Raw genomic sequence first — 24071 nt, forward strand, 5'->3', positions numbered from 1 at the left:
GGTTTCCTAAATAACAAACTCGCAGGATGCCTCTATTAATGCAACTTATCCCCTCTAACATAGCGCTTGTCAGCATCTGACTTCCACCTTCCCAACCTCTTAATCTCTTCCTTGGAAGAGCCTGCCGCTGCTGCGCAAGTCGCTGCTCCTATCCTGAAAGAATGCGTCCCGTAATGCTCTAATGGAAGGCCCAATGCTATTAAACACTTATTAAAAATACTTGTGAATTGAAATTTAGATAAAGGATTCCGATCTCTATGTACCAACCACTGATCACCCCCTTTCGGACGAATTTGTCCGTAGGCCTCAGCTAATCTTGCTGGGCAGATGCTCGGCTCCAAATGCATAGGAACAGAAATCCATTTACCCCTTCCCAACTGATCCGTTTTGGACCGGTGTATCTTGATAAGAAGCTTATCGCTCCTAACCACTACATTACTCAACAATATACCCGTATCAACTGTACCCTTGTTTTTTGCAACTAGTTCACCTACTCTTAAGGCACCAAAAAAGGCCACTGCAAATGCCAAACTAAAAAGGTTAACCTCGAACTCTCCTATCGCAATACCCGAAACAGCAATAATTAGATCTCTCAAAAGCTCGATGTCAATTGGCCTACGCTCATCTCTTATATTTGCCTGCTCTTTAGACCACCCCTTCATCGCCTTTGATAACATAAAAGATTTAGTTGGGTCGATCAACCCCTCTAAACGTGAAAAATACGAAATTCCTGCTAAAGCTCCCGACATAGCCGCTTTAGAACGACCCTTTTCATGTCCTAACCATACAAACGCTAACCTAGCATCCTGTACACTCTTACCACTACCTTCCGAATTCATGTACGCCTGCCAATCATTCCATGCTGCAGAATACGATCTCAACGTCCCAGGTGCCAATGCCTTCAATGCTAACGCTTTCATGCCGGTTTGAGGATCTGCCATACAAATTCAGGACATGACAAACCCTCCAATCTAGCCGCTGGAGCTAATGCTCTAAATCTATCCCATTGAAAACGGGACAAAGCATCCGCTATCTCGTTCCTCACCCCAGGCACATGCCTAGCACTTAACTCTATATTCTTCTGCATACACCTAAGGGTTAAATGCCTTAACAACTTCAATGCATGAGAACATGAAGACTTTTGATTGTTGATCGCTTGAACTACCCCTAGATTATCGCACCAAAACAAAAGCCTTTGATTACCGAGCTTATAGCCCCAGATCTCAACCGCGACAATGATTGGAAAAAGCTCAAGTAGAAGCATGTTATTAGTAAGCCCTTTCACACGCCATTCTTCAGGCCAAGCTTCCGCACACCATTCACCTTCAAAATATGCACCGAAGCCTAGGGACCCTGATGCATCTGTGAAAAATTGTAAATCTCTGTTGTTTACTTCTTCTTGCAGCCAAATACAAACCCCATTAAAATCTCTCAAAAATTCTAACCAAACCTTACAATCTTCTTTCAACTCCGATAAAATGCGTATAAAATGGTGCGATTTCTTAACCCCTGCAGTGGCTCTTTCTAACCTACGACTAAAAACCCTTCCCATCGGAATGACCCTACAAGAAAAATTTAATAACCCCAGAAGTGATTGGACCTGTTTCAGAGTCATCTTTTTTGCAGAAATAAAATTCTCCAATAAACTCCTTAAACCATTCACTTTTTCCGCTGGCAATCTACAAAGGCCTGCTTCAGTATCAATTTCTATACCCAGATAAGACAAACGGGTCACAGGCCCCTCTGTTTTTTCCTTAGCTACAGGTACACCCATTACTGAAAAAAGAGCTTGAACCGAAAACAGCAATTCATGACATGCCGAGCTACTCGCAGGGCCTGCTAACAAGAAATCATCCAAATAATGAGCGACTCCTGTCTGACCTGTGCCGGCCTTTACACACCACTGTAAAAATTAACTAAAACATTCAAAGTAAGAACACGAAATTGAACAGCCCATCGGCAAACACCTGTCCACATAAAATTGACCTTCAAGCTTGAAACCCGTGTATTTAAATGAATCAGGATGTAGCGGCAACAATCTAAAAGCCGATTCTATATCCACTTTTGCTAACATAGCTCCTACACCAAAACCTTGAACCATAGCAACGGCTTCCTCAAAAGACTGATACTTAACGCTACACAAAGAAGGGTCCAGAGCCTCGTTTATTGAGCCTCCCTCCGGATAGGAAAGGTGCTGAATTATCCGAAATTTACCCGGCTCCTTCTTTGGAACTACCCCCAATGGTGAAACACAAAAATCAGCTAAAGGCGGACTTTTAAAAGGTCCACACATACGCCCCAAACTAACTTCAGCAGCAATTTTGGCTCTTACTATTTCTGGATAATCTCTAGCTGATTTAAGATTCCTTCTGGCTAAAACTAATACTGGCCTAACTATTGGCAATTTAAAACCGAACTTAAAACCTTGCAGCAAAAATGCCGCCTCCTCCCTGAGAGGATAGCGGCCCAACCATCGCTCTAAAACTACTACATCTACTGGGGACTCCGCTTTACCTATTAGCGGCCCTCTGCTCCCCTCTACCCTCTGATTGAGTTGCGGGCCTGCTGCAATCTTTTGCTGCGTGACCTCCGCCACACAGCATGCAGATATGTCTATATCTACATGTTGTTCCCTACTGCATTGCGCGTTATTGAACGCGTAACATTTTCCTCTTCCTGCTGTGTTAAAGCCTGGTCTAAACTGAAAGGGCTGTCTACGACCCATCGACTCCGCGAAAGACCTATTACAATGAGTTACCTCCAACCATACCTCTACATCTTTAAAATCTAAACTTAGCAATTTCTGACCGTCTTGCTTCTTCCTAAATAATTCATCGTACTGACGCCAAACATTATGCCTAGCCGTCAGAAACATATTATGTATAAGATGCAGATATTTAATTACGTTAAGAAACTCTGATGGACGAGATTCTATATAACAAGCCGCAAAATATACATCCCCGTAAGCCAATTGGGATAACTCCTCCTTGCCTCTTCTGCAACCGGCCCCCCGGCCTTTGCTGTATCTAGAGCCTTTTTAGCGTCGTGTGTAATTGCGAACATATCTACGAAGCGTCCTTTCTTTATACGCTCCCTCACCTTAGACCTTACTCCCCTCAATATTGCCGTATTTGCACAATGCACACTATCGCCTGACGCATCTGGAGCCGAACTGCCCGCCAAACTGCGCCCTCCCTTTGAACCCTTACGCCTTCCCCTAAGATGCTGAACGAATGTCCGCATAAATTTACGCGGATTCTCCAGCGAGCTAGACGTATCCGATGATTCGTCAGAATGCGAAGATTTTGCGCTAAGCTGAATTTCTGTAATTATCTTACCAGCTCCTGATGTAGAAGGACCTTCGCCTGCGTCTCCTGCGACCTCCTGTCCCACGTTGTGCGACGCGCCCGCCGCAGCTTGACTTGATGATTGTTGATCCTGCGAAATCCCAACGACTGCTGGCGAATCTAACGAAGCTGTGTGAGATGTTAACACCTGCGGACTCATTAAAACAGCGTTACTTCCTGCTTGACCCACCCCGTCTGACCCATCGGCTGCTACCGACGGTGCCCGCGCTTGAGATTGCATGTTTGGCTGACTCTCTGACTGCCTTGGTGATGGGGTCTAGCTGGTGGAGGAACTTGGGGCAGAGGCGGCAGCCCTATCTGATGAACACCCATAAACTGATTAGGCGCAGGCTGCAACCAATGCCCATATTGAGGGCCTGCCTGCGGGGGGCTCGAAAACTGCATTAACTGCGGAAAAGCAAACGGCTGATATAAATGACTTAACTGCTGGTTATATTGAGGGTTAAAGAAATGCTGTTGCCTTGCTAAAGGCAGATGCGCGACATTTTGCTGGGACCCTTGACTGAAATACGGGGACCATGACCCTTGCTGGGGTTGAAAATTACCACTTGCCTGCAAATTAACTTGATGGGAAAAAGGGGGAGGGGGGGATTGCAATCAATCCCCTTGTCCTATCTAAACCTGCCACTGCAGGTCCTGGGGAACTCCTTATACCCCCTGCTGCCCCCCCCCCCCCCCACATTCATGATATTATTATTTTCACCCCCTATGGGAGAGGCTAATATGCTGCCTCTCCCTTGGGGCTCTAATGGTTGTCCGCCCGTCCCTGCATCTGCGCTCCCCTCCCCAGCTCCTAAAGCTGTGGGAGAGGGGCTAACGGCCGCCGGGTCTGCCGCCATGGAAATGGGGGCGGGGCTTGCAGCAGCGGGTGCCGATGCACCGGACCCGCTGCTTAATACTGGGGATGGCCGGCGGGGTGTGCTCGCAGGGCTGGCTGTCGCTCCCGACAGCCAGGCCCGCAGCACTGAAGGAGACGGAGAGGGAGGCGGGTGACTCGTCACCGCTACCTCCGTCCGGGCCGCGCGAGCGCTGGGAGCCGCGCGAGCGCTGGGAGCCGCGTGACCGGCTCCCCTTACAGTGAAACGCCGCGCTCCCCTCACCGCCGGAGAGGCAGCGGCGGCAGAAAGAGGTCTGGATACCTCAACCAAGCGGCGGGGAGGGGGCGCACTGCGGCGGGGGCGAGGCATATTAATATCCTTGAGAGACTTAGTGGCAGCAGAAATCCTACTCAAGCCTAACTCCCAAAATCACCTCACAAATTTTACTTTTACTAAATACACTTCAAATATATAAGCCACCAGAATAATATATGATTTAACTAAGTTAATTGTAATACCATTATGAAGGAATAAACAATTAAACAGTTTATGAAACACCTGTGGAGTGATACCGAATACTTTACCAGCCCCAGGGATCACAAAATGGCAAGAGGAATTTGAAATCCTCTGCCAGCACTTAAATAAACTAATCTAACCCGCCTACCTAACTACTCCCTATTGGATAATGTTTGATTGACATACATCAACAACCTATTAGAAAATATCAACACAAAACCAGATCCAACTAGCTTAGCTACATAACAAACAGGGTGCTTATATTCACTCTATCCTATACAGTCTCTCGTTCTTTTTAAAGTTAATTTAAAGAAAAATGTGTTTTCTAGAAATGTTTCAGCATTTTGAAGAAGCTCCCATTCCTTTGAATGTTCTCATTCATTTCAATATATACGCTACAGTTAGAAATGTAATTGAAATGAATACGTGCATTAAAATTAATTTAAAATCTCAGATTCTTCCACTATTAACCAAATGGGTTAGTTATATAGAATAATCAAGATCAGTATGAAATGCCTACAATTAAAATCCCGACAGTCAAAATCCCCATAACAATTGATCGACGGTCAAAATCCCGACAAGGTCAAAATACCAGCATTTAAAATGTCGACAGGTCAAAAAGTCGACAAGAGGATATTATTGTTTTTTGGTGTGTATGTTGACATAGGTTGACATGGACACCGTATAAGTGTACCACGTCCCCTTGCATGGCGAGCGCTTCGGGCACGGTGCCTCGCTGCGCTCGGCACACTATTATATTCCCCCTCCAGGTCCGCTGGGATGGTAAAGTATGAACAAGTCGGTTTCAGTAAAAAACTCATGAAAAACTCATATTGACTTTTTTTTACCTGTCGACATTTTAAACGTCTGTATTATGACCTTGTCTATTTTAAATGTCGGTATTTTGACAATGTCGGTCAATGGTTGTCGGTATTTTGACCGTCGGGATGTTGATTGTAGGTAAATTGACCGCATCCCGAATAATCATACATTTGAACATGCGGGAAGTTATCAGGATCCAGACTCTTGGGATGCCGGCACTTATAATACCGACAGCAGCATCCTGGCTCTCAGGATCTCAACACCTAGTAGGTAAGTAATCCCCTAACCCTCCTTTTCTGCAGCCTGACCCTAACCCTCCCACCCCTTCCCAGTGGTGCCTAACCTTAACTCTCCCCTCCCCGCAGACTAAACCTAACCCTCCCTCCTCCACAGCCTAAACCTAACCCTCGAACACCCACAACCTAACCCTCCCTGGGGGTGCCTAACCCTAAGTCCCCCTCCCCGCAATCTAAATCTAACCCCCTCCTCCCCGCAGCATAAACTTAATCTCCTCCCTCTGCTTGTTCCTTTGCTGCCTCGGCAAACCCTCATTCGGGAACCCAGTGGACAGGATCCCGGCTCTGGGATAGTGGTCAATGTCGGGATCCCAGTGCCAGCATTCCTAGTACTGTCTGTATTCCGGCATTCATATTTAAACTATTGGGATCCCGACCACCGGGATCCTGGCCGGATCCCGAACATGCTGCAGGAGTCAGATTTATTTTAATTGATCATGCATTTTTTTGTGTTCTCGTGTTCCTTGGCTTTCCTACAACATTATTTGTCTTTTAATTCCATCAAAAGCAGTTTGTAGGTTACTGCTGGGGCACTTTGGGAACATGAAACACCCAAAGAATATGCTAGACCAGTTAGAATACATATGACACCTCTATCTTGGTGTCCAAGGGGTATATTCAGTTGAAGTCGGATCCATTCCGACATTCATTTGTTGAATGGATCCGACCTGGGCTATTCAATGACATCTCAATTCATCTTTTAAAAAAGTCGAATTGAGATGCGGGAGGGGAGACGGGCGAGAGCCGCGGGCAGACGGGGGAGAGCAGTGCTACAGCAGCAGCTATATAGCCACTGCTGTAGTGCTGCTCTCCCCCGTCTGCCCGCGGCTCCCCCCCCCCCAGTCTCTCTTCCACTCCCCGTCCCTCCTCTCTCAGTCCCTGCATCACAGCCGCCGCTCACGGCAGTGTCCACCCGGCTCCAGCAAGCGAGGTCTCACTTGCTGGAGCCGGGTGGATGCTGCTGTGAGCGGCGGCTGTGACAAACTCCAGCGCTGCTTATCCCGTCCCCGCCACGGCTCTCCACGTCTCTGGCGCTGCTCTCCCCTTCTCACTTCGACTTTTTTTAAAGTCGAATTGAGATGGTCGAAAAGGGGGCCAAAACCTGTCGGTTTTGGCCCTGTTTTCGACACAAGCACGTGGATCGGCAGCTATTCCGCCGATCCACGAGCTTTTCGACAAGTCGAATTCATTGCCTTGTCGAAAAATTTGGGGTTATATTGAATAGGTCGGAACCCCTTCCGACCTAAAAAAGTCAAAAACTGCCGTCTTTTCGACAGATGGCAGCTTTCGACTTCAATTGAATATACCGCCAAATGTCAGAGTTTACATTTGCTTGCCCGTTTGTCTAGTGATGGAAAACTCCATAGAAGTAGCTTTTAACTTTCATTTGAGTTTTCCCATTATTTTCAGTAGGGTTAGTAAAACATGAATGGAAACATCTAAGCTCTAAGGGTTTATTTACTAAGGTTTGGGTTATAAAACCTGGCACTTCTGATCGTGTTTATGGCCAAAATATAAAAGGGAAATGCTTCTACTAGCTGTGTTTTGGTAGCAAATTAATTGCCCTTTTCAAATTCGGACATATGATCGGAAGCGCCGGGTTTTAAAAACTGACGTTTAGTAAATAAAACCCCAAATGTCAGAGTTTCCTTTGCTAGTCCGTTTAGCAAGAAGTGTATCGAGCTTTTCATTTGCATTTCAGTTCTTCCATTCATTTCAGTGGGGATAGTAGAACATCCGCGGAAGCAGCATTGAAATGAATGAGCCAATTTATTATGAATGAGCCAATTTATTTCAATACATATACATTTGAGTTGTTTACTGTCCATATCCCTGGCTTTCAGTTCATCTTGAATATTTGAAACCGATGAAAACATTTTATGGTGTAGTGATAGAACTGACAGCGTGATGACTGGCAGCCCATGAGTAGAGGACATACAGGATTCAGCTTGCCACCATACAGTTGCAATGACTCCAATAGTAAGTGCTGTAGATTTTTCTGCTGACCGCGGTGATTGCTTTGCGCAGGGACTTTTTCTTTGCTGTAGCAGTGTGTTAATGACAATTCCCCTGCCCCAGTCTTGATCTCTCTTTTTCTGTCCTCTAATCCGGATTTACCTTAAAGGTACAGAGTGATATTATGTACAATAAGATTAGTTTACCAGATAGCCAGGGATTATACTGTCATGGTTCCATTCCTCATCTTTGTAAGTTCATAGGTTAAAGGGAACAGTGCCTTCCCCGGGGTACCAAGTTACTAGACAGGGCTGGTTGCTTTTGTGCCCTTTATTTTAATATAGCATTGTGACTTACCATACATCAAGGTATAGAATTCTAACTCACCGCACATCACCGTACACTGTATAACATGTTAGCCAACCGTACTCTGCTGTATAGCTTACCACTCTGTCTCGTCTCCTACTTACCTCTCTGGCAGTGTAGTGTTGTGCCAGAGGTGGTGGCAGTAGGCTGATGTGGGGAGCAGTGCATAGTGACCTGCGGACAAACTCTGCTGCTCTTATCTCACATCTATGCTGGGAATAGTGTCCTGCCAATAGGGATGTCCTTCCCTGACCTTGCAGCGAGGGGCGCCCGCAGACCTTGCCCCCAGGTGCCCTGGCTGATGCCCCGCCCCCTGACTGGAGGTATTTCCATCATGGGAGGTTTGCCTCAGGAAAGAATGTAGAACTGGGACTAGATTCCGTTGGATTTTATTGTGGTAGAAGCTTATTTAATTGCTATGGGCAACTTTGCCACTCTTTTCACTGCTTGATACATCAACTCCAGTTTTTATTACCGTCATCTAGGTATATCTGGGTGGACACTGCACACATGACACTCATCTTTTTGTTTCCTGACTGGCAGCCAAGACACAATGAATAATTAAGGAGAGTGTACTTAGACAAGGCTCCGGTACGAGCGGAGGGACACACATGATCCAGGGGTATTGATTAGGTTGCAGATGGATAAGATCTATATCTATCTACATATATATATATATATCTGTGTGTGTGTGTGTGTGTGTGTGTTTGTGTGATCATAACACTACATGCATTACATTTGGACGCAGAACTATTTAAGTTGTCACTGTCAGCAACCAGGCGTGGTGGATTACCTCTGAACTGTTAAATGGCATTATCAATAAAAAAAATGTTGTTCTCCATTGCAAAAGAACAGCTACATATAACCATTTTAATAGTTAAAATATTTTTTTCTTTAAAAAAAATGGCCTGGGATTGGCCTCCCTAATCACTGATCCCTGTGAAATAAAATATAAAAGATTGAAAACGTCATGTGATCTTCTATCTCCCCTGTGTCCTTCATAGAGTCAGTAGTTCTTTACTATGTTCCTAGGGGGTAATTCTGAGTTGATCGCAGCAGGATTTTTGTATGCAGTTGGGCAAAACCATGTGCACTGCAGGGGAGGCAGATATAACATGTGCAGAGAGAGTTAGATTTGGGTGTGGTGAGTTCAATCTGCAATCTAAATTGCGGTGTAAAAATAAAGCAGCCAGTATTTAACTTGCATAGAAACAAAATAACCCACCCAAATCTAACTCTCTCTGCAAATGTTATATCTGCCCCCCCTGCAGTGCACATGGTTTTGCCCAACTGCTAAAAAATTTCCTGCTGCGATCAACTTGGAATTACCCCCCTAATTCATACCCCTTTCAGACCACGTAAGGCGTGTCGCACCCGGAAGCAGTACATGGGTGCTTCCAGGGTGCGACACGCCTAAGCCCCAATTTGCCGCTGTCCCCAACCCGGGTTGGTGATGTCAGCAGTGACATCGGCAGGGGCTGAGCTTGGAGATCACATGATCTCCAAATGCCGCCTGTCCCTATAGTGTGAAGGGGAAATGGGTTGCATCGACCCAGCTTCCCGTTCACACATCACAGTGAGCCGGGGTTGAACACCCTGCTCGCTACGAGTTCAAATACCACCCGGATTATTTCAGCTGGTCCCTTTAATAACCCGTATTCAAAGCTGGCGGTCTGAAAGGGGTATCAGTAAAGATTGCAATAGCAAAGCTGCAAATGCAATTCTTTGCAATGCAAATGCAGGACGAGGTGCATACCACCTCCTTTCTGCATATGCAGTCGCATCTGTGATGTACATTGCGAGCATCTGCGACGGCAGGCTGAGTAAGCCTGAGCTTACTGAGGCTTGTCTCCGCAGTGCAGTCTGCAAGGCCAAGGAATCTGCGCACGCAACGCTGCCCCCGTTTTCCCAAACGCCAGACCTCCCTCCGAACGCCTCTGCCTGTCAATCAGGCAGAGGTGTTCGCATCCACGCCATGTGATCGCCGGACCTGTTCTGCACATGTGCAGAATGGGTCCTGCGCGTGTGCAGTTTCCTGACCATAGGGAAACTGCAGTAAGGATCGCATAATCAATCCTTACTGAATTAGGCCCTATGAGAGTTATTTTTACTTAAAAAAAAAGTGTCATTTTTTGTATCTGTAAATTGATCTTCTGTAAGTTGTGATACAGACACCACAACCTTGCGATACACTGTGCAGTGACATTACCTTGTGCATGAGAGTACAGCATATACAATTACATTACAGGGATACAGAAGGGTACTGCAGGGGCATAGTGTGAAAAGTGCAGCTACAACAGAATACACGTCAGCTATGGGGTGTCTGATAGCCCTGGATTTAGGACAAGGTGACTGCAAACAGTGCTTAGCAGAGAAGATAAGGGGAGATGTGTCAAAGCTTTGATAGAGATAAAGGTGGTCATTCCGAGTTGTTCGCTCGTTGCCGTTTTTCGTAACGCAGCGATTAGGTGGAAAGGTATGCAGCGCGCATGTGCTAAGTACTTTCACACAAAACTTTGTAAATTTACACAAGCTCGAGCAACGTTTTTTCATCGCTCGAGTGATCATAGTGTGATTGACAGGAAGTGGGTGTTTCTGGGCAGAAACTGTCCGTTTTCAGGGAGTGTGCTAAAAAACGCAGGTGTGCCAGGTAAAAACGCAGGCGTGGCTGCAGAAACGGGGGAGTGGCTGGCCGAACGCAGGGCGTGTTTGTGACGTCAAACCAGGAACTAAACGGACTGAGGTGATCGCAATCTAGGAGTAGGTCTGGAGCTACTCAGAAACTGCAAGGAATTATTTAATAGCAGTTCTGCTAACCTTTCGTTCGCACTTCTGCTATGCTAAGATACACTCCCAGAGGGCGGTGGCCTAGTGTGTGCAATGCTGCTAAAAGCAGCTAGCGAGCGAACAACTTGGAATGAGGGCCAAAGTATGAACCAGTCAGCTTCTCTCTGTCATTCAGTGACATTTAGAAGTTGATTGGTTGGCATTTTATCTCTCCCCACTTTATATCTCTCCAATATTTGATACAGCTCCCCCTATAGATGGTAGAATGTGTGTGATACTGTGAAATATTTCCCTTACCATCTTTTTTTTTGTAATTTCAGGGATTTCCTGCCCCGTGGATCTGGAATTGTCACCCGCAGACCACTTGTCCTGCAGCTGGTGAACAGCCCTACAGGTGAGGCAACTAAGACCTAGAAAAGGATTTAACCAGCGGCGGCTCATTACTTGTCTGGCCGGGGATTCTGAAGCACTCTACTCCCTGTTCTCCCAGTGATTGATGGCTGATGTCACTGGGAGGAGGGGTTTATGTCTGGCAGCAGTGGGTTTAGGTCCGGGGGTGGGGCTTAACTCTGGTGCTGCTAAACATCCTAGCTTCTAGGGACTGCATCAGCAGCAGCCTATTGAAGCCAGATAGGGCTGACATTATAGCATGGGAGGGCTTTCCCATGGGATGCGCTCTCTCTGCTATCGCAGCTCAACCGGCAGTTTCAGGGAAAGAAAAAAGTTGAGAGTCTGCATTCAGCAGAGAACCCAGACTTGAGTGAAGATGTGGCCCCTGTCGTGAAGGTAATAAGTTATCTCAACCATAGTAGCCACGTGCTTTATCTGACGTTTAAGGGCAGAAAGAGACAGAGTGGGAATAGTTTTCCATTTGAGGGCCACCAGGGATTTGGCCACCGACAGGATGTGCTTGAGTAACCAAGTTTCCTTTGTTACCGGAAATTCCAGGGGAGAGTTCAAGAGACTATGAACCGAATCCCAAAGGAGGATAATATTCGGGCATATCCACCAGATGTGTAGCATAGTGCCCCTTATGAGACGAGGAGGGGTACGTTTTGTTAAGTCTCGCAAGAGTGTTGTACCAACAGTAGTACATTTTATATGAGCTTTCTCTAATTTTAGTAGAGATTAAGCATTTAGCAATCCCCTGTCTCACATCTTCCCACATCTCTTCACCCGGGGGTGGGGGTCCAAGATCCTTTCTCATTCTGCCTCATAAAATCTTGGGGAGGGGAGGCCCACGTCAAGGAAGATAGAATAAACTCGGTAGATCAAGCCCTTGGTTAAGGGGTTATATTTACAAAGGTATTCAAAGGGTGAAAGATCCCCGAGTACCGAGGCAGGGGGCAAGGAGCGTAGGAAATTACAGATTTGGAAGAACTCAAAGGTGCTGAGATGGAAACCCCTGTTGAAGTCCCGGCACGGATATCCATTGACCTTGTTTGGAAAAATCTATGGGGAATCTAAGGCCGGCTTTGAACCAAGTATGTGCTTGTGCAATGGACGACCCATCATTCCACCATTCCTTCATCAAATTTACCTCAGACAGACATTACTCTGTTCCCAGAAGACCCTGCCTCAGTATCACTGCACAGTCCTCCCACAAGAGCTGTCACAGACTCATACCTTTCACATCTCTCATAAAATAATAACCAACATAATACAGAAAAATGTAATACTGAGCTATGTCGATGTTAGTCATAAAACTGCTAGTCATGTATAAGAGTGACAGAAGTCACCTCAGGTTCCGAGACCTATATAAAAGCACTTGACCCGCGGCTTTGTACTTTTATACGGTCATGGTACTCCTCAGTGACTCTTAATTGTCTGACGGTTAATGCTAACCATACCTTGGGGGTCATTCCGAGTTGTTCGCTCGTTATTTTTTTTCCGCAACGGAGCGATTAGTCGCGAATGCGCATGCGCAATGTCCGCAGTGTGACTGCGCCAAGTAAATTTGCTATGCAGTTAGGTATTTTACTCACGGCATTACGAGGTTTTTTCTTCGTTCTGGTGATCGTAATGTGATTGACAGGAAGTGGGTGTTTCTGGGCGGAAACTGGCCGTTTTATGGGTGTGTGCGAAAAAACGCTACCGTTTCTGGGAAAAACGCGGGAGTGGCTGGAGAAACGGAGTAGTGTCTGGGCGAACGCTGGGTGTGTTTGTGACGTCAAACCAGGAATGACAAGCACTGAACTGATCGCAGATGCCGAGTAAATTTGAAGCTACTCAGAAACTGCTAAGAAGTGTGTAATCGCAATTTTGAGAATCTTTCGTTCGCAATTTTAAGAAGCTAAGATTCACTCCCAGTAGGCGGCAGCTTAGCGTGTGCAAAGCTGCTAAAAGCAGCTTGCGAGCGAACAACTCGGAATGAGGGCCCTTGTTATGCATTATACCATATTCTTCGTCAATGACGTTGATTAGTGTTTCGTTTCTTATAGCCAAGTATATTAAGTTGTGTTTTATGGCATTAATCATCTGGAAACCTTCCATTATGATCACTTATTCACTAAGCCCAGCTAAGAGTAACTGTTTTCACAGTGCTTACGTGTCGTCCTACCATGATACTATCATATATATATATATATATATATATATATATGATACCATCATACTATCTTATCAAGCTTCCCTCTCCTGCATAGTATACATGGGGTAGATATATTATACTGGCACTTATTGTGTCAGTAGAGCTCTTCCTGCCATACCTGTTTACCGAGGCAAGGCAGGAAGCACTAGCGATGATATATATTAACATCTCACGTGCTGGAGTGGAGCCTTGCTAGACCCCCTTCCCCCCCACAGTGCTTTAGACTAGTGCTGATGTGCTGTGTCTCCCCTTTCCGGCTGGATCCAGTGCTCGTGAGTTCTCACATGCAGCCCAAAACCTTGCAGCTGCAGCAATGGTCAATGGGGGTCATTCAGATCTGATCGCTGCTGTGCGTTTTCGCACAGTGGACTATCAGGTCCTAACTGAGCACGCGTGTACACCGCAATGCACCCGTGCGTCGGACAACATCAACGGGCATCGTCCGATGGTGCGAAAAATCCGACCGCACGGGCGTTCGCAAGGTGATAGGAAGAGGTCATTTGTAGTTGGCAACTGAGTGTTTACAGGGAGTGTCCAGAAATACGCAAGCGCGCCCAAGCATTTTCAGGGAGGGTGTCTGACATCAGCTCCGGCGCCGGAGATTAAAATGCCCCCCCCCTTCCCCCAAACGGCACATTAAAAATCAAATATATGCGCGCCCCAAAAAGTTGTGTGGTCTCACTACCTGGTTTTGCACCCTGCTCCCCTAGCATTAAAAAAAATAAATGAAAAAAAATAATCTCATCACAGGGTCGGGGACGACCAATTATGGAGTGTACATAAATCACAGAGGGGGAGGGCAAACATGGTGTGCACATAAATATCATGGGAGGAGGGGGAAATGATGCAGTGCTCCTAAATCGTGTGGGGGGGGGGGGGGATAGTAGGATTCATTTAAATCAAAGAGGGGGACGTACGGGGGCTGGGCACACATACCGTGCACTGATACCACTTCTCTCTCATACCGATGCTTCATTCATCTACCCCACAGTAAGGTCTTTCCTGATCAAGTTATGTGTCTTGGAAGATAATGTACAGGATATATTATTGTAGTCAACTCTTTCTACTTTGTACTGAATTGTTCATGTAATTACGAATATAAGAAACACAATGTCTGGTGTCTCGTCAGTTGTCTACTACCTTCCTCTTTCTGTTACTTGATAGTTTTTGTTATTCTGCTGTGGAACTTGACCATATTTTTTTAAGTGAAGCTAGATTTTACATTTCAGAAATTAGAAACATACCAAATCCTTGATTCAGTTCGTTGTTCAGGTCAAATAAAGTAATTGTTCATCTGACTTCATGGCCAGCTCCGAACTGAATCCAGGATGTGACGTATATGAAATGTGCCCCATAATCCCTTGGTGCGTCCATATTTGTTTCCTGACAGTGCCCGCCACTACACTCAATAGTCTAAGCCTATAGGCATCAGGGTAACACTGGTTGTTGGACCTCAGCCAAATGTTCTAATGGTGGCAATCAGTATACTGCCCTGTGTTGACTTGTGCCCCTATATCCTGTACTGTGCTCCTTTATACTGATGTTACAGATTATACCGCCCTTTGATGTCCAATGCTACAGCTCCATGATGACTTGTGACCGCATATTCTGTGTTATGTTACTTTATATTATAAAGATATAACATTCTGTCTAGGATATACAGTGCCCATGTCCAAAAGATGGTGGGTAGCCGTCTGCCTTCTCAGCTAGACTGCGCAAGCAGAGGACTACCCTTATCATGCAAGCGCTCCGCTGCTGAGTGAAGCGTTCGCATGTTGGGGTGAGGGCGGCATACGGGGTGGACTCGCCCTGTGTTGGGCGTCCCCATACATGCTAGTGTAAAGGGTTGTAGTTGTGCGATTTTACGCACAACTACAACCCATGCTGAATTAGGCCCAAAATGAGCACAGTGAATTTCAGGCCTAATTCAGCATGGATCGCTATTCAGAGAAATTGCAGTTGTCTGCGAGTAGAAGGCGCCGCCCCGACAGGAACATTTTTTGCGATTTATCTGAATATCTAAATTAGGCCCATAATCCATTTTGGGTAACACATTTTGCTTGTTACATAACTCAGCTGTGTAAGGTACCAAGTGAGGCAGCCATTTTGGGTACACTACATAGGCTACCCTGGGTGGAATAGGCAGTGCCTAGAAGAGATTACACAAAATGGGAAAACTGAAGCGTACTAAAGCTAGAAACAGAGCCCTGACATAACAATCAGCACCAAGTATTTTTCTTCTCATTCATGGGTGTATCAGGTGAGGCAGCCATCTTGGGCACACTACAAAGGATATAATGTGTGATATAAACCATACAAGACTAAGACATATACGGGTGACTAAAACGTGTGTAATATGATACACCCTGAATGGATAGAACCACATGTTGTGCAGTTAGCAGAAGTATAACATTCAGGAGGTGGGGGTAGATAAAAAAAAACAACAACTACAAAAGCATAATACAGCAGTATTAAAACAATGGGGACAGCACTATAAAACTATTGTGTATATGTATATGGCAGTAGGTGTTCTGCACCTCTGCAGGCTGTCCACTCATTTGTATACTATGCTTCTGTTATTTGTGTTAGCTCAGATCAATGTATGTATCTCCACTTGTAGCTTTTCTCTACTGATGTGCCTATGTATTACAGAATATGGGGAGTTCTTGCAATGTAAGGGGAAGAAGTTCACAGACTTTGAGGAGATCCGAATGGAAATCGAAGCTGAAACTGATCGGCTCACCGGAACAAACAAGGGCATTTCTCCTGTGCCAATTAACCTTCGGGTCTATTCTCCAAATGGTGAGTCTACCAATCTGTGGGCCAAACCACCAAGAAATATGGGGCTAGAGTATCAATAGCCAAAAAGCTTAAAGGCTCGCTGACAGCTTTGGCCCCATATCACGGTGCAGCTGAATATTGCTTGTTTGTGATGGTATAGGATTTATTAGCATGAGGATAAAAATCTTATCTGTCTCCAGAGTAAGGGGCCTAGTGATACACTGGGGGGTATTCAAATAGCGGCAAAATCGCTGGAATTTACTGTGATTGCCATTTTCACCATTTTTTTTAGTCTTTTTTGCGGCGAAAATTTACTTTTCGCGGGTTTGTGCGCTCCCGCGATTCACCATATAAGAGTATAAAACTTTATTATTGGTTATAATAAAAGTATTTCTGGTACTTAAACTGGGTCAAATGGCTGTTATTTAAAAATGTAAAAAAATTATAGAAAGTTATTTTTTTTCAGCAAAATAAGTGCTAAAATTGAAAACTTGGGGTACATAAAAATGGGTATAAGTATATATTTGGTCATTTTAGGGGACTTTAACTTAAAAAAAAAGAAGTGAAAACAGAACGATTACTCCCAACTGCAAGTCTACAAACATTTGTCCCACGCATAAAGCACCCCAATATACCTGTCCCATACCTTGTGCCCCAATTTCCATCATTTTGTACTTTTTCACCCCAAGGGCGGGATGTACTAATGTACATCGCCGCCCATCGCCGCCCTGCGCCACGATGCTGATCGCATATGTACTAACATATGCGATCAGTATTGCGGAGGACAGCTCTTCCGATAAGAGCTGTCCTCCGCGATGCGCAGCGGCAGCCTGACTTCCGGGATTCGGCCCCAGGTGACGGGGGCGGCCGCAGGGCATGCTGGGAGGGATCCGATCGGATCCCTCACACAGCGCCGCGAAGAGAAGCCCATAGGCTTCTATGGACGTACGCCAGCTAAAGCTGGCGTACCCCGCCGCGGCGCTGTCCTGCCGGCCGGGGGTTAGTACATCAGGAAAATGCGGTAAACAGGGAGTTTACCGCATTTTCCGCTTAGTACATCCCGCCCCAAATATGACATGTCCTTATTGGCCAATTAAAAATAATGAAAAACTTCTAAGTGCCTAATTAGTCAGCCAGGAGGTTGTCCCAGGGGTTCAGAACCAAATCCCAACATTTTTAACTTAAAATAGGGATTTTCCCCAAGTTTATCACCTGCTCACAGTTGGTGAATTAAAATTTGAGGTAAAATGTTTGCAAAAATGTTTTCAAAGACAATTGAATAGACGTTTAGCAAATGTACCTCGATTTGCGGTAAGTTCACGTTGTTTTCTGGTTGTTATCAGACTTCGGTGTTCCCCAGCAAGTAGTACATGCCCTGTTATATAGTTTGACAATGGCTCAGTGGCCACAGGTGGCATAAGATATACTTGTCAGACACACAAAGTGCGAGCGGCCATTTTGTGGTGCTGTTCCAACCCCAGCCTCCACTGTGTTCAATGTAAGCATAAAATATAACCTTTCTTATTTCATATCTCCTCTCCAGTGCTTAATCTGACTCTGGTTGACCTTCCGGGTATTACCAAAATCGCAGTGGGTGACCAGCCAGCCGATATTGAGTTTCAGATCCGTGACATGCTGATGCAATTTGTTATGAAGGAGCACTGCCTAATTCTCGCCGTATCTCCAGCTAACACTGATCTGGCAAACTCTGATGCCTTGAAAATTGCCAAAGAAGTGGATCCTCAAGGTTTGTCCAAGCAATCGGCATTGCATGAGTTGCGTCCATCTTAATTGCTCATACTGTATGTTACTTTCATTATATATGCTCGTTTTCCATTGTGTCACTTATAACCAATATGAGCATGTATGTATTAATTCTGTGTGTGTGTGTGTATATATATATATATATATATATATATATAAAAATATATATATATATATATAAAGAAATGATCCGGCGGCACTCACGGCAAGAAAGACACAAAGCAGCTCCAATAAGCCAACGTTTCAATGTTATTTCATCAACATTTTCATCAGGGCATAATACAATACACTGATAAAGCCTACTGATATATCCTATATTAAACACGCTAAAAGGTTAAGAGACTCAGTACGCTATTGGAGTATGTGGTACCGTAAGGGTACGCACTTAGCGTAGCGGACGCTTAGCCGTGGACGAGACGCACGAGCGGCACGTTCGCTCACGGCTTAATGCGTAGAGGCAAGCACGCTATAGGCTGCCGACTAACGTAACGATACGCTATCAGCGTAGCGGACGCTCGAGACCACGAGGAGATCACAAGCGGCGCTGACGCTCGCAGAGTTAAACCTTTATAACTATACCATAAATAATGTACTTATACTGTAAACCTTTGTGCAGTGTTAGGGTGTAAATGCAACACAGTGTAACCTTGTTAGTTTAAAAGCTGTATGAGCGTATGTGACGCTCTGAGAACACTTAGCAATATAATAAACACTCAAATACCGGTCTAAGGGTCTAACACCTTTTAAGGGAGAGAATGAACGTTCAATTGCAAAAGAATACACATTACAACTTATACACTACCAAACTAACATAAAATACCTAACCGAATTACTACACGTTAAAATACAATAGCGGCACAATTACATTTAAGGGGAAAGAGAGAGAAAAATGGCTTACAACAAAATAGGAGATAAATATGGTTGCAGAGAACTTACGCACAAGGGGAAACAATCGCATGCGCCTTTCTGGATATCCAGCTCCCGATTATCAGTGATGAGAACCGTTGAGAAGAGTAGAGTGCTGGCCCAGGTCGGCTTGTCTTTATATACACTTACACACAGTACAGTACAATGGTCCCTACATTCTTATTGTTCATTGGACACAGGAATCCGTCTCCGCATTATAACAAAAGGTCATAGGTTGGTTCATACAGGTGGGCTGTGACTATTTTAAACTGCTCAAGTGGGAGGGAAACTCAGGTTTCCCGCCGCATGGGTAATAAACTGCAAATATAGCAAATGTCCATAAACTTCTTATGGCCATAACTATACGCATGAGCGATTAATCCGTTTCTAACCAACACCGGAATATTGCTAATTTAATACTCTTCCGATGGATACTAAACACCACTGTGTCACCCCTGTCTGACCCTTCGTATCAAACAAAGAGGGATCTCCTTGTCTCTGAACATACTACATTAACTAAACTTTCAGATTCTATCAAAGGGACCATAATCTACAAAATACATTATATGACTAAAATATGTAACGATCGAGTCGCCCGCTAGACGCACACAAACTCTACCGTAAATGCGCATATCGTGCGCCTGCGAGTGCACGCGACTGCGAGTATACGCACGCACGGGAGGGCTCATGCACGTGCAGCGGGCATACGCATGAGGTGCATATATGGCAATGTGCAGCGTGATATTTTTCTGACTTTGACAGTCCACCCTTTGGCAGTCACCAATAACTGCCACTTCCTAAACAGTTCAAAAAGAGAAAAATATATGTCATGTAAAAATACATTTCTATGATTGGGTAAGGGAGAAGAGAAGAAGGTGGAAAAAAAAAAGGTATGACCTAGTGAGATAGTAGAAGCATGTATGTATGAGTCCATGTTTGAGGGGTCATGTATCATCGTGCCGTACGTGTTTTAAATCAAACTTCGAGGTATTGCGAAGTATACATTTGAATTCCTTCTTATCCCGTATTACGGGCCTGTGGATGGGCTGTCAAACTTTACCGAGCTCTTTTCGGTTTTTGGTTGCAACAAAATGGGGGAGCACATTTTAGTTGATGATACATGAATGGGGGGAATATGTGGGTGCTGATATCTGTGCCTATATTCCCTATCGACTATGTGTGTCATTACCTGAGGGTTGTAGAGGTGAAGATAAGAAGCAATTATGGTAAATGCAGTCGTAAACTATGTGAGTTTAATATACATTTGTTGATTGAAGTCTTGTCTGGTGTCTTGTCTTGATGTACATGTTGACTGTAGTCTCTTTGGGCTTTTGCCAAAATGCGAGCAAAAGCTTTCTCAATGTCCATAGACTTACAAAAGTGTTGGGCTATCGTAAAATTTTAAAATTGCTAGGGATATTGGGGGTCTATGGCATTGTCCATCAATGGTCTGTGTAAAAGGTTGTCAAATTCTTCTTCCAAGCGGATGTCTTTGTACCTTGGAGGAAAACAAAGGAGAAACGGGTGAAAGAAACGGACCGTGGAATCACATTTTCATCACAACATTGTCTCAATGGTTGGGTCGTAAATCAAATCAGTCGTTGTTATTACAGTATCTTCACTTCTTAAACTCATCACTCGGGCGCTACGTTTACACTTTGTTAAAACCCGAACGCATCTAAATATCAGACCGACCAATATGATGACACCCAGAATACACAAAAGAAATTTCCCTACATCCATGATAATACCTTGGGCCCATTCTCCTAAACCAGAGAACCAATTTCGTAGGTTCAACCATGACACCCAACCGGTCAGCTCATTACCCACAGCGGCAAGGGTGAGATTGTGTTTCCTTCGGAACTCCCATTTTAATTGCAAAATGTCATCCATCTTTTGGTCTATGACCTCAGCTGGGTCCTCTGTGCTGTTTGTTATATACGTGCAGCACTTTATTCCATACTGAGTCGCTAGGGTAACACAATACCCGCCTGTCACAGCCGTGAGATAATTGAGAATCATCCTATGCTGAACCAGTTCTGTTTTGTAGGCTTGTAACTCTCTCCCAGTATACCTGAATGTGTCATCATACATTTCAGTGATATTGTCTAATAAATTTGCAAGCGCAGATATATATTTATAATTTATCACTCCTCTGGCGGTACGAGTGATATCTAACGCGATTAGGAATTGAATCCCGGTGGATTCATGGATCAGGTCAGAGGCCGGATGCTCTGTTCTTTCTATCAGGTGCCGTTTAACGATGTGTTCGTAATGAGTGTGAGTATAAGGAGCTTGGGCACTGCGATGAATATCCTTCATTTTAGTGTGGGATAAAGTCATTACCTCAGGCAGTACTTTTCCAATATAACATAACCCTTCTGAGTTTGGGGCAAGCCACTTATACGCCTTCCTCCCGCATATGAAGTATGCATCATCGGGGAGAACATATGGGACGGAGTAGGACATTACCATATTACAAATTTTCCATATGAAATCTCCTAACCCTAATTCTCCCATCTGTTTAGTACACGTATCTGTTTGTACGACATGTGCACAGTATCCTGGTGATACTTCTCCAACTCGCATGATCCTACTTCCTAAGGTGTACCTATACCGAAAGAATTTCCTATGGTCGGCTATCTGGCGTATAAGTTCTGTGTCTATGGGCAATCTGTCGGCTCTATGTGAGAATGTCATGGTTTGATTACTCCATCACACTTCCCAACTTCCCGGCTTTCGGGGATTGGAAATGTTAAAACACACTAAGGACCTATCCACATGATATTGGTGGAGCTTCAAACTAGGAGGACTAGAGATATTAAACCTCTTGTCCACCGGCCTCCCACCACTTAACTCAAGTACCTCCCCTATCGTTAAAGGAAATGGTACTAGTCCTGACTTGCTGTGACCTTGAGGTACTTGAGAGCATACCCAACAGTCTGTTTGATTTAACACCTTACCCACTAATGAGTGATAGTCACCCAATGGATGCCGGTCCATGTTAATGTTAAAACTGGACTGACATTTCTTGATGCACCCATCCTCAACTAAGTTATCACAATGCCTACAGATGCAATTCTCTTTAGCTAACAATCCTTTACAATGTTTACGAATAACATGGCTGCTAGATCGTTTTCCGGTACTCGCCTTTGCTCGGTGATTGTGTTGTTATTGGAAATTTACACCTCCGTCTCAGTCATCAGAAACCCATTCTGGATCCTTTCTCGACCTCACTGGTACTCTCACCGAAACAGACTGCTCTGGTCAACATCATGGTCAACAGGAAAATCCATATCACAGTCTCTTGGGGCAAGTCCATCTTACAGGAGGAGAAAAGGAGAAATTTGTAATGGGGGTACAGAAAAACAGTTTGAGGGGGAGAGAAACTTGTTACGATAATTAGTTCTCTAGTCTTGTTGTTCTTCTTGTTCTGCTGTCATCTCAAAGATGCTGTCTCTCAGTCTTCTAATCATTCTGGTGATACAATATTTCTTCTAGCTCAGCGCTCTTTCTGTAAGGAGAATAAATCTTGCATTACCATTTGTCCAACTAATGTGTGACATACCATCTGTAACGTTATGAGACCATGAGAAAGAAGAGAGAGAGAGAAAAAAAAACAACAAGAGAGAGAGAACCGTTCATATATATATGCATCACATAAATCAACCCTAAACAACAACAGAAAAAAAAACATTTTTCAAACATTTTTCAGGAGAGAAAAAAAAAATTGTCAGATCTTCCGTTCATCATCAGGCTGTCACATCTACATGTCCTATGATATCCTTGCGCAGTCCCTTCCACCAGCATTTCCATACTCCACCCTTTGTATCTGGCCAGGATACATTGATGCGGGTAGGTCATGCTGGGGTTTTGGTAGACTTCTGCAAAGACCAAGTAGCTATGTAATGTTTGAGTCCTGCCGATGACCGTCAGAGATGGGGAAAAAAAAAACATTTTACAGATACATTACAAATTTTACCCGGTCATTCCTGTGTCTTCAAGGAATGACCTCCCAATTTATTAACAATAACCTCAGGCTTACCATCAGTCCTAATGATCACCTTTCCTGACTACATGTTACAGGTGCGGCCCAAAACTCCTTCCTATGTGATCCCTGATTACAATTTGGTGTGTCATAACTCTGTTCGTGTTTCTGTCTAGGGGGTCTGATTTTATGTGGGTTGTTACAGTTGTTGGCATAATGCCCTTCTCTTTTACAAAGATAACAAACCCTTGGCTTCCTCCATGTGCCAGCGGCCTGGGGTTTTGGTTGATTTGATGCCTCCTCTACTGCTTGGATGCTCATCACCATCAACCGCTCTCCCTGTGCTTCCCTGGTTCTTTGACTATTATGGTCATGTCGTTGTCTAGGGGGTGTATATACCTTGTGTGTGTTTTTAGACCTACAATCTCGTGCAACATGACCTTCCCTTAAGCAATTGTAACACCTTCTTACTTTTGACCTATTCACAGGGGTTTGTGGCTTGCTTTTGATGTTCCGGTCATGATTAATAGCGGACTCTTTCAAATCGGCCACTGAGATATCTCTCCAGTTAGGTAGAGAGGCTTGTATATTCGTTCTTAATACTTTCTTTAAACCACTTATTAACACATAAACTGCTACTTTCCTGTAGTGTACATTTGTCTTAATATCTTCTATACCAGTGTATCTAGCCATTTCCTGCAGTGCCCGATGAAAGTAATTAGAAGTGATTTCCCCCTCTCTTTGTCTTATGGAGAAGATTTCTTCCCATTCCACAATGGATGGGAAATATACTTCCAACTGTCGGTTGATCTGCTTAATACATTCCTGATTGTGTTCCTCCGTACAAGGTACCTCTGTGTCTAATTTACAATCAGCAATAAATTTCGCAGGGTCAACACTGGAGGGCAAACATGCCCTCAGCACTGTCCGCCAATCTTTGTTGGTGGGTTCTGTGGAGTTTCCTAGTTCTTTAATAAATCTCTGACATGAAGCTAGATCTTCCCTAGGATCAGGGGATTCAGACATGATTGATCTCAATTCTGTCCGGGACCAGGGACGGCGCATTGCACTGTCTTTGACGGGAATGACTCCCTGATCGTCAGTCTTCCCATT

At 44.7% G+C, this 24071-nt stretch overlaps 1 protein-coding gene across 9 annotated transcripts in view; it reads left to right on the plus strand.

Moving 5' to 3' along the window:
- The window catches only part of DNM1 (dynamin 1), a 265735-nt gene that overhangs the window by 65930 nt on the left and 175734 nt on the right, over nucleotides 1–24071 (plus strand). For all 9 annotated transcript variants that reach the window (XM_063936607.1, XM_063936606.1, XM_063936608.1 and 6 more), the window contains exons 2-4: nucleotides 11250–11323; nucleotides 16172–16321; nucleotides 17844–18047. In XM_063936607.1, coding sequence (XP_063792677.1) covers nucleotides 11250–11323; nucleotides 16172–16321; nucleotides 17844–18047 — 428 coding nt within the window. The remainder of the gene's footprint in view (nucleotides 1–11249; nucleotides 11324–16171; nucleotides 16322–17843; nucleotides 18048–24071) is intronic.

This window comes from Pseudophryne corroboree, chromosome 8 (genome assembly GCF_028390025.1).
Source record: "Pseudophryne corroboree isolate aPseCor3 chromosome 8, aPseCor3.hap2, whole genome shotgun sequence".
NCBI classification, from domain to species: domain Eukaryota; kingdom Metazoa; phylum Chordata; class Amphibia; order Anura; family Myobatrachidae; genus Pseudophryne; species Pseudophryne corroboree.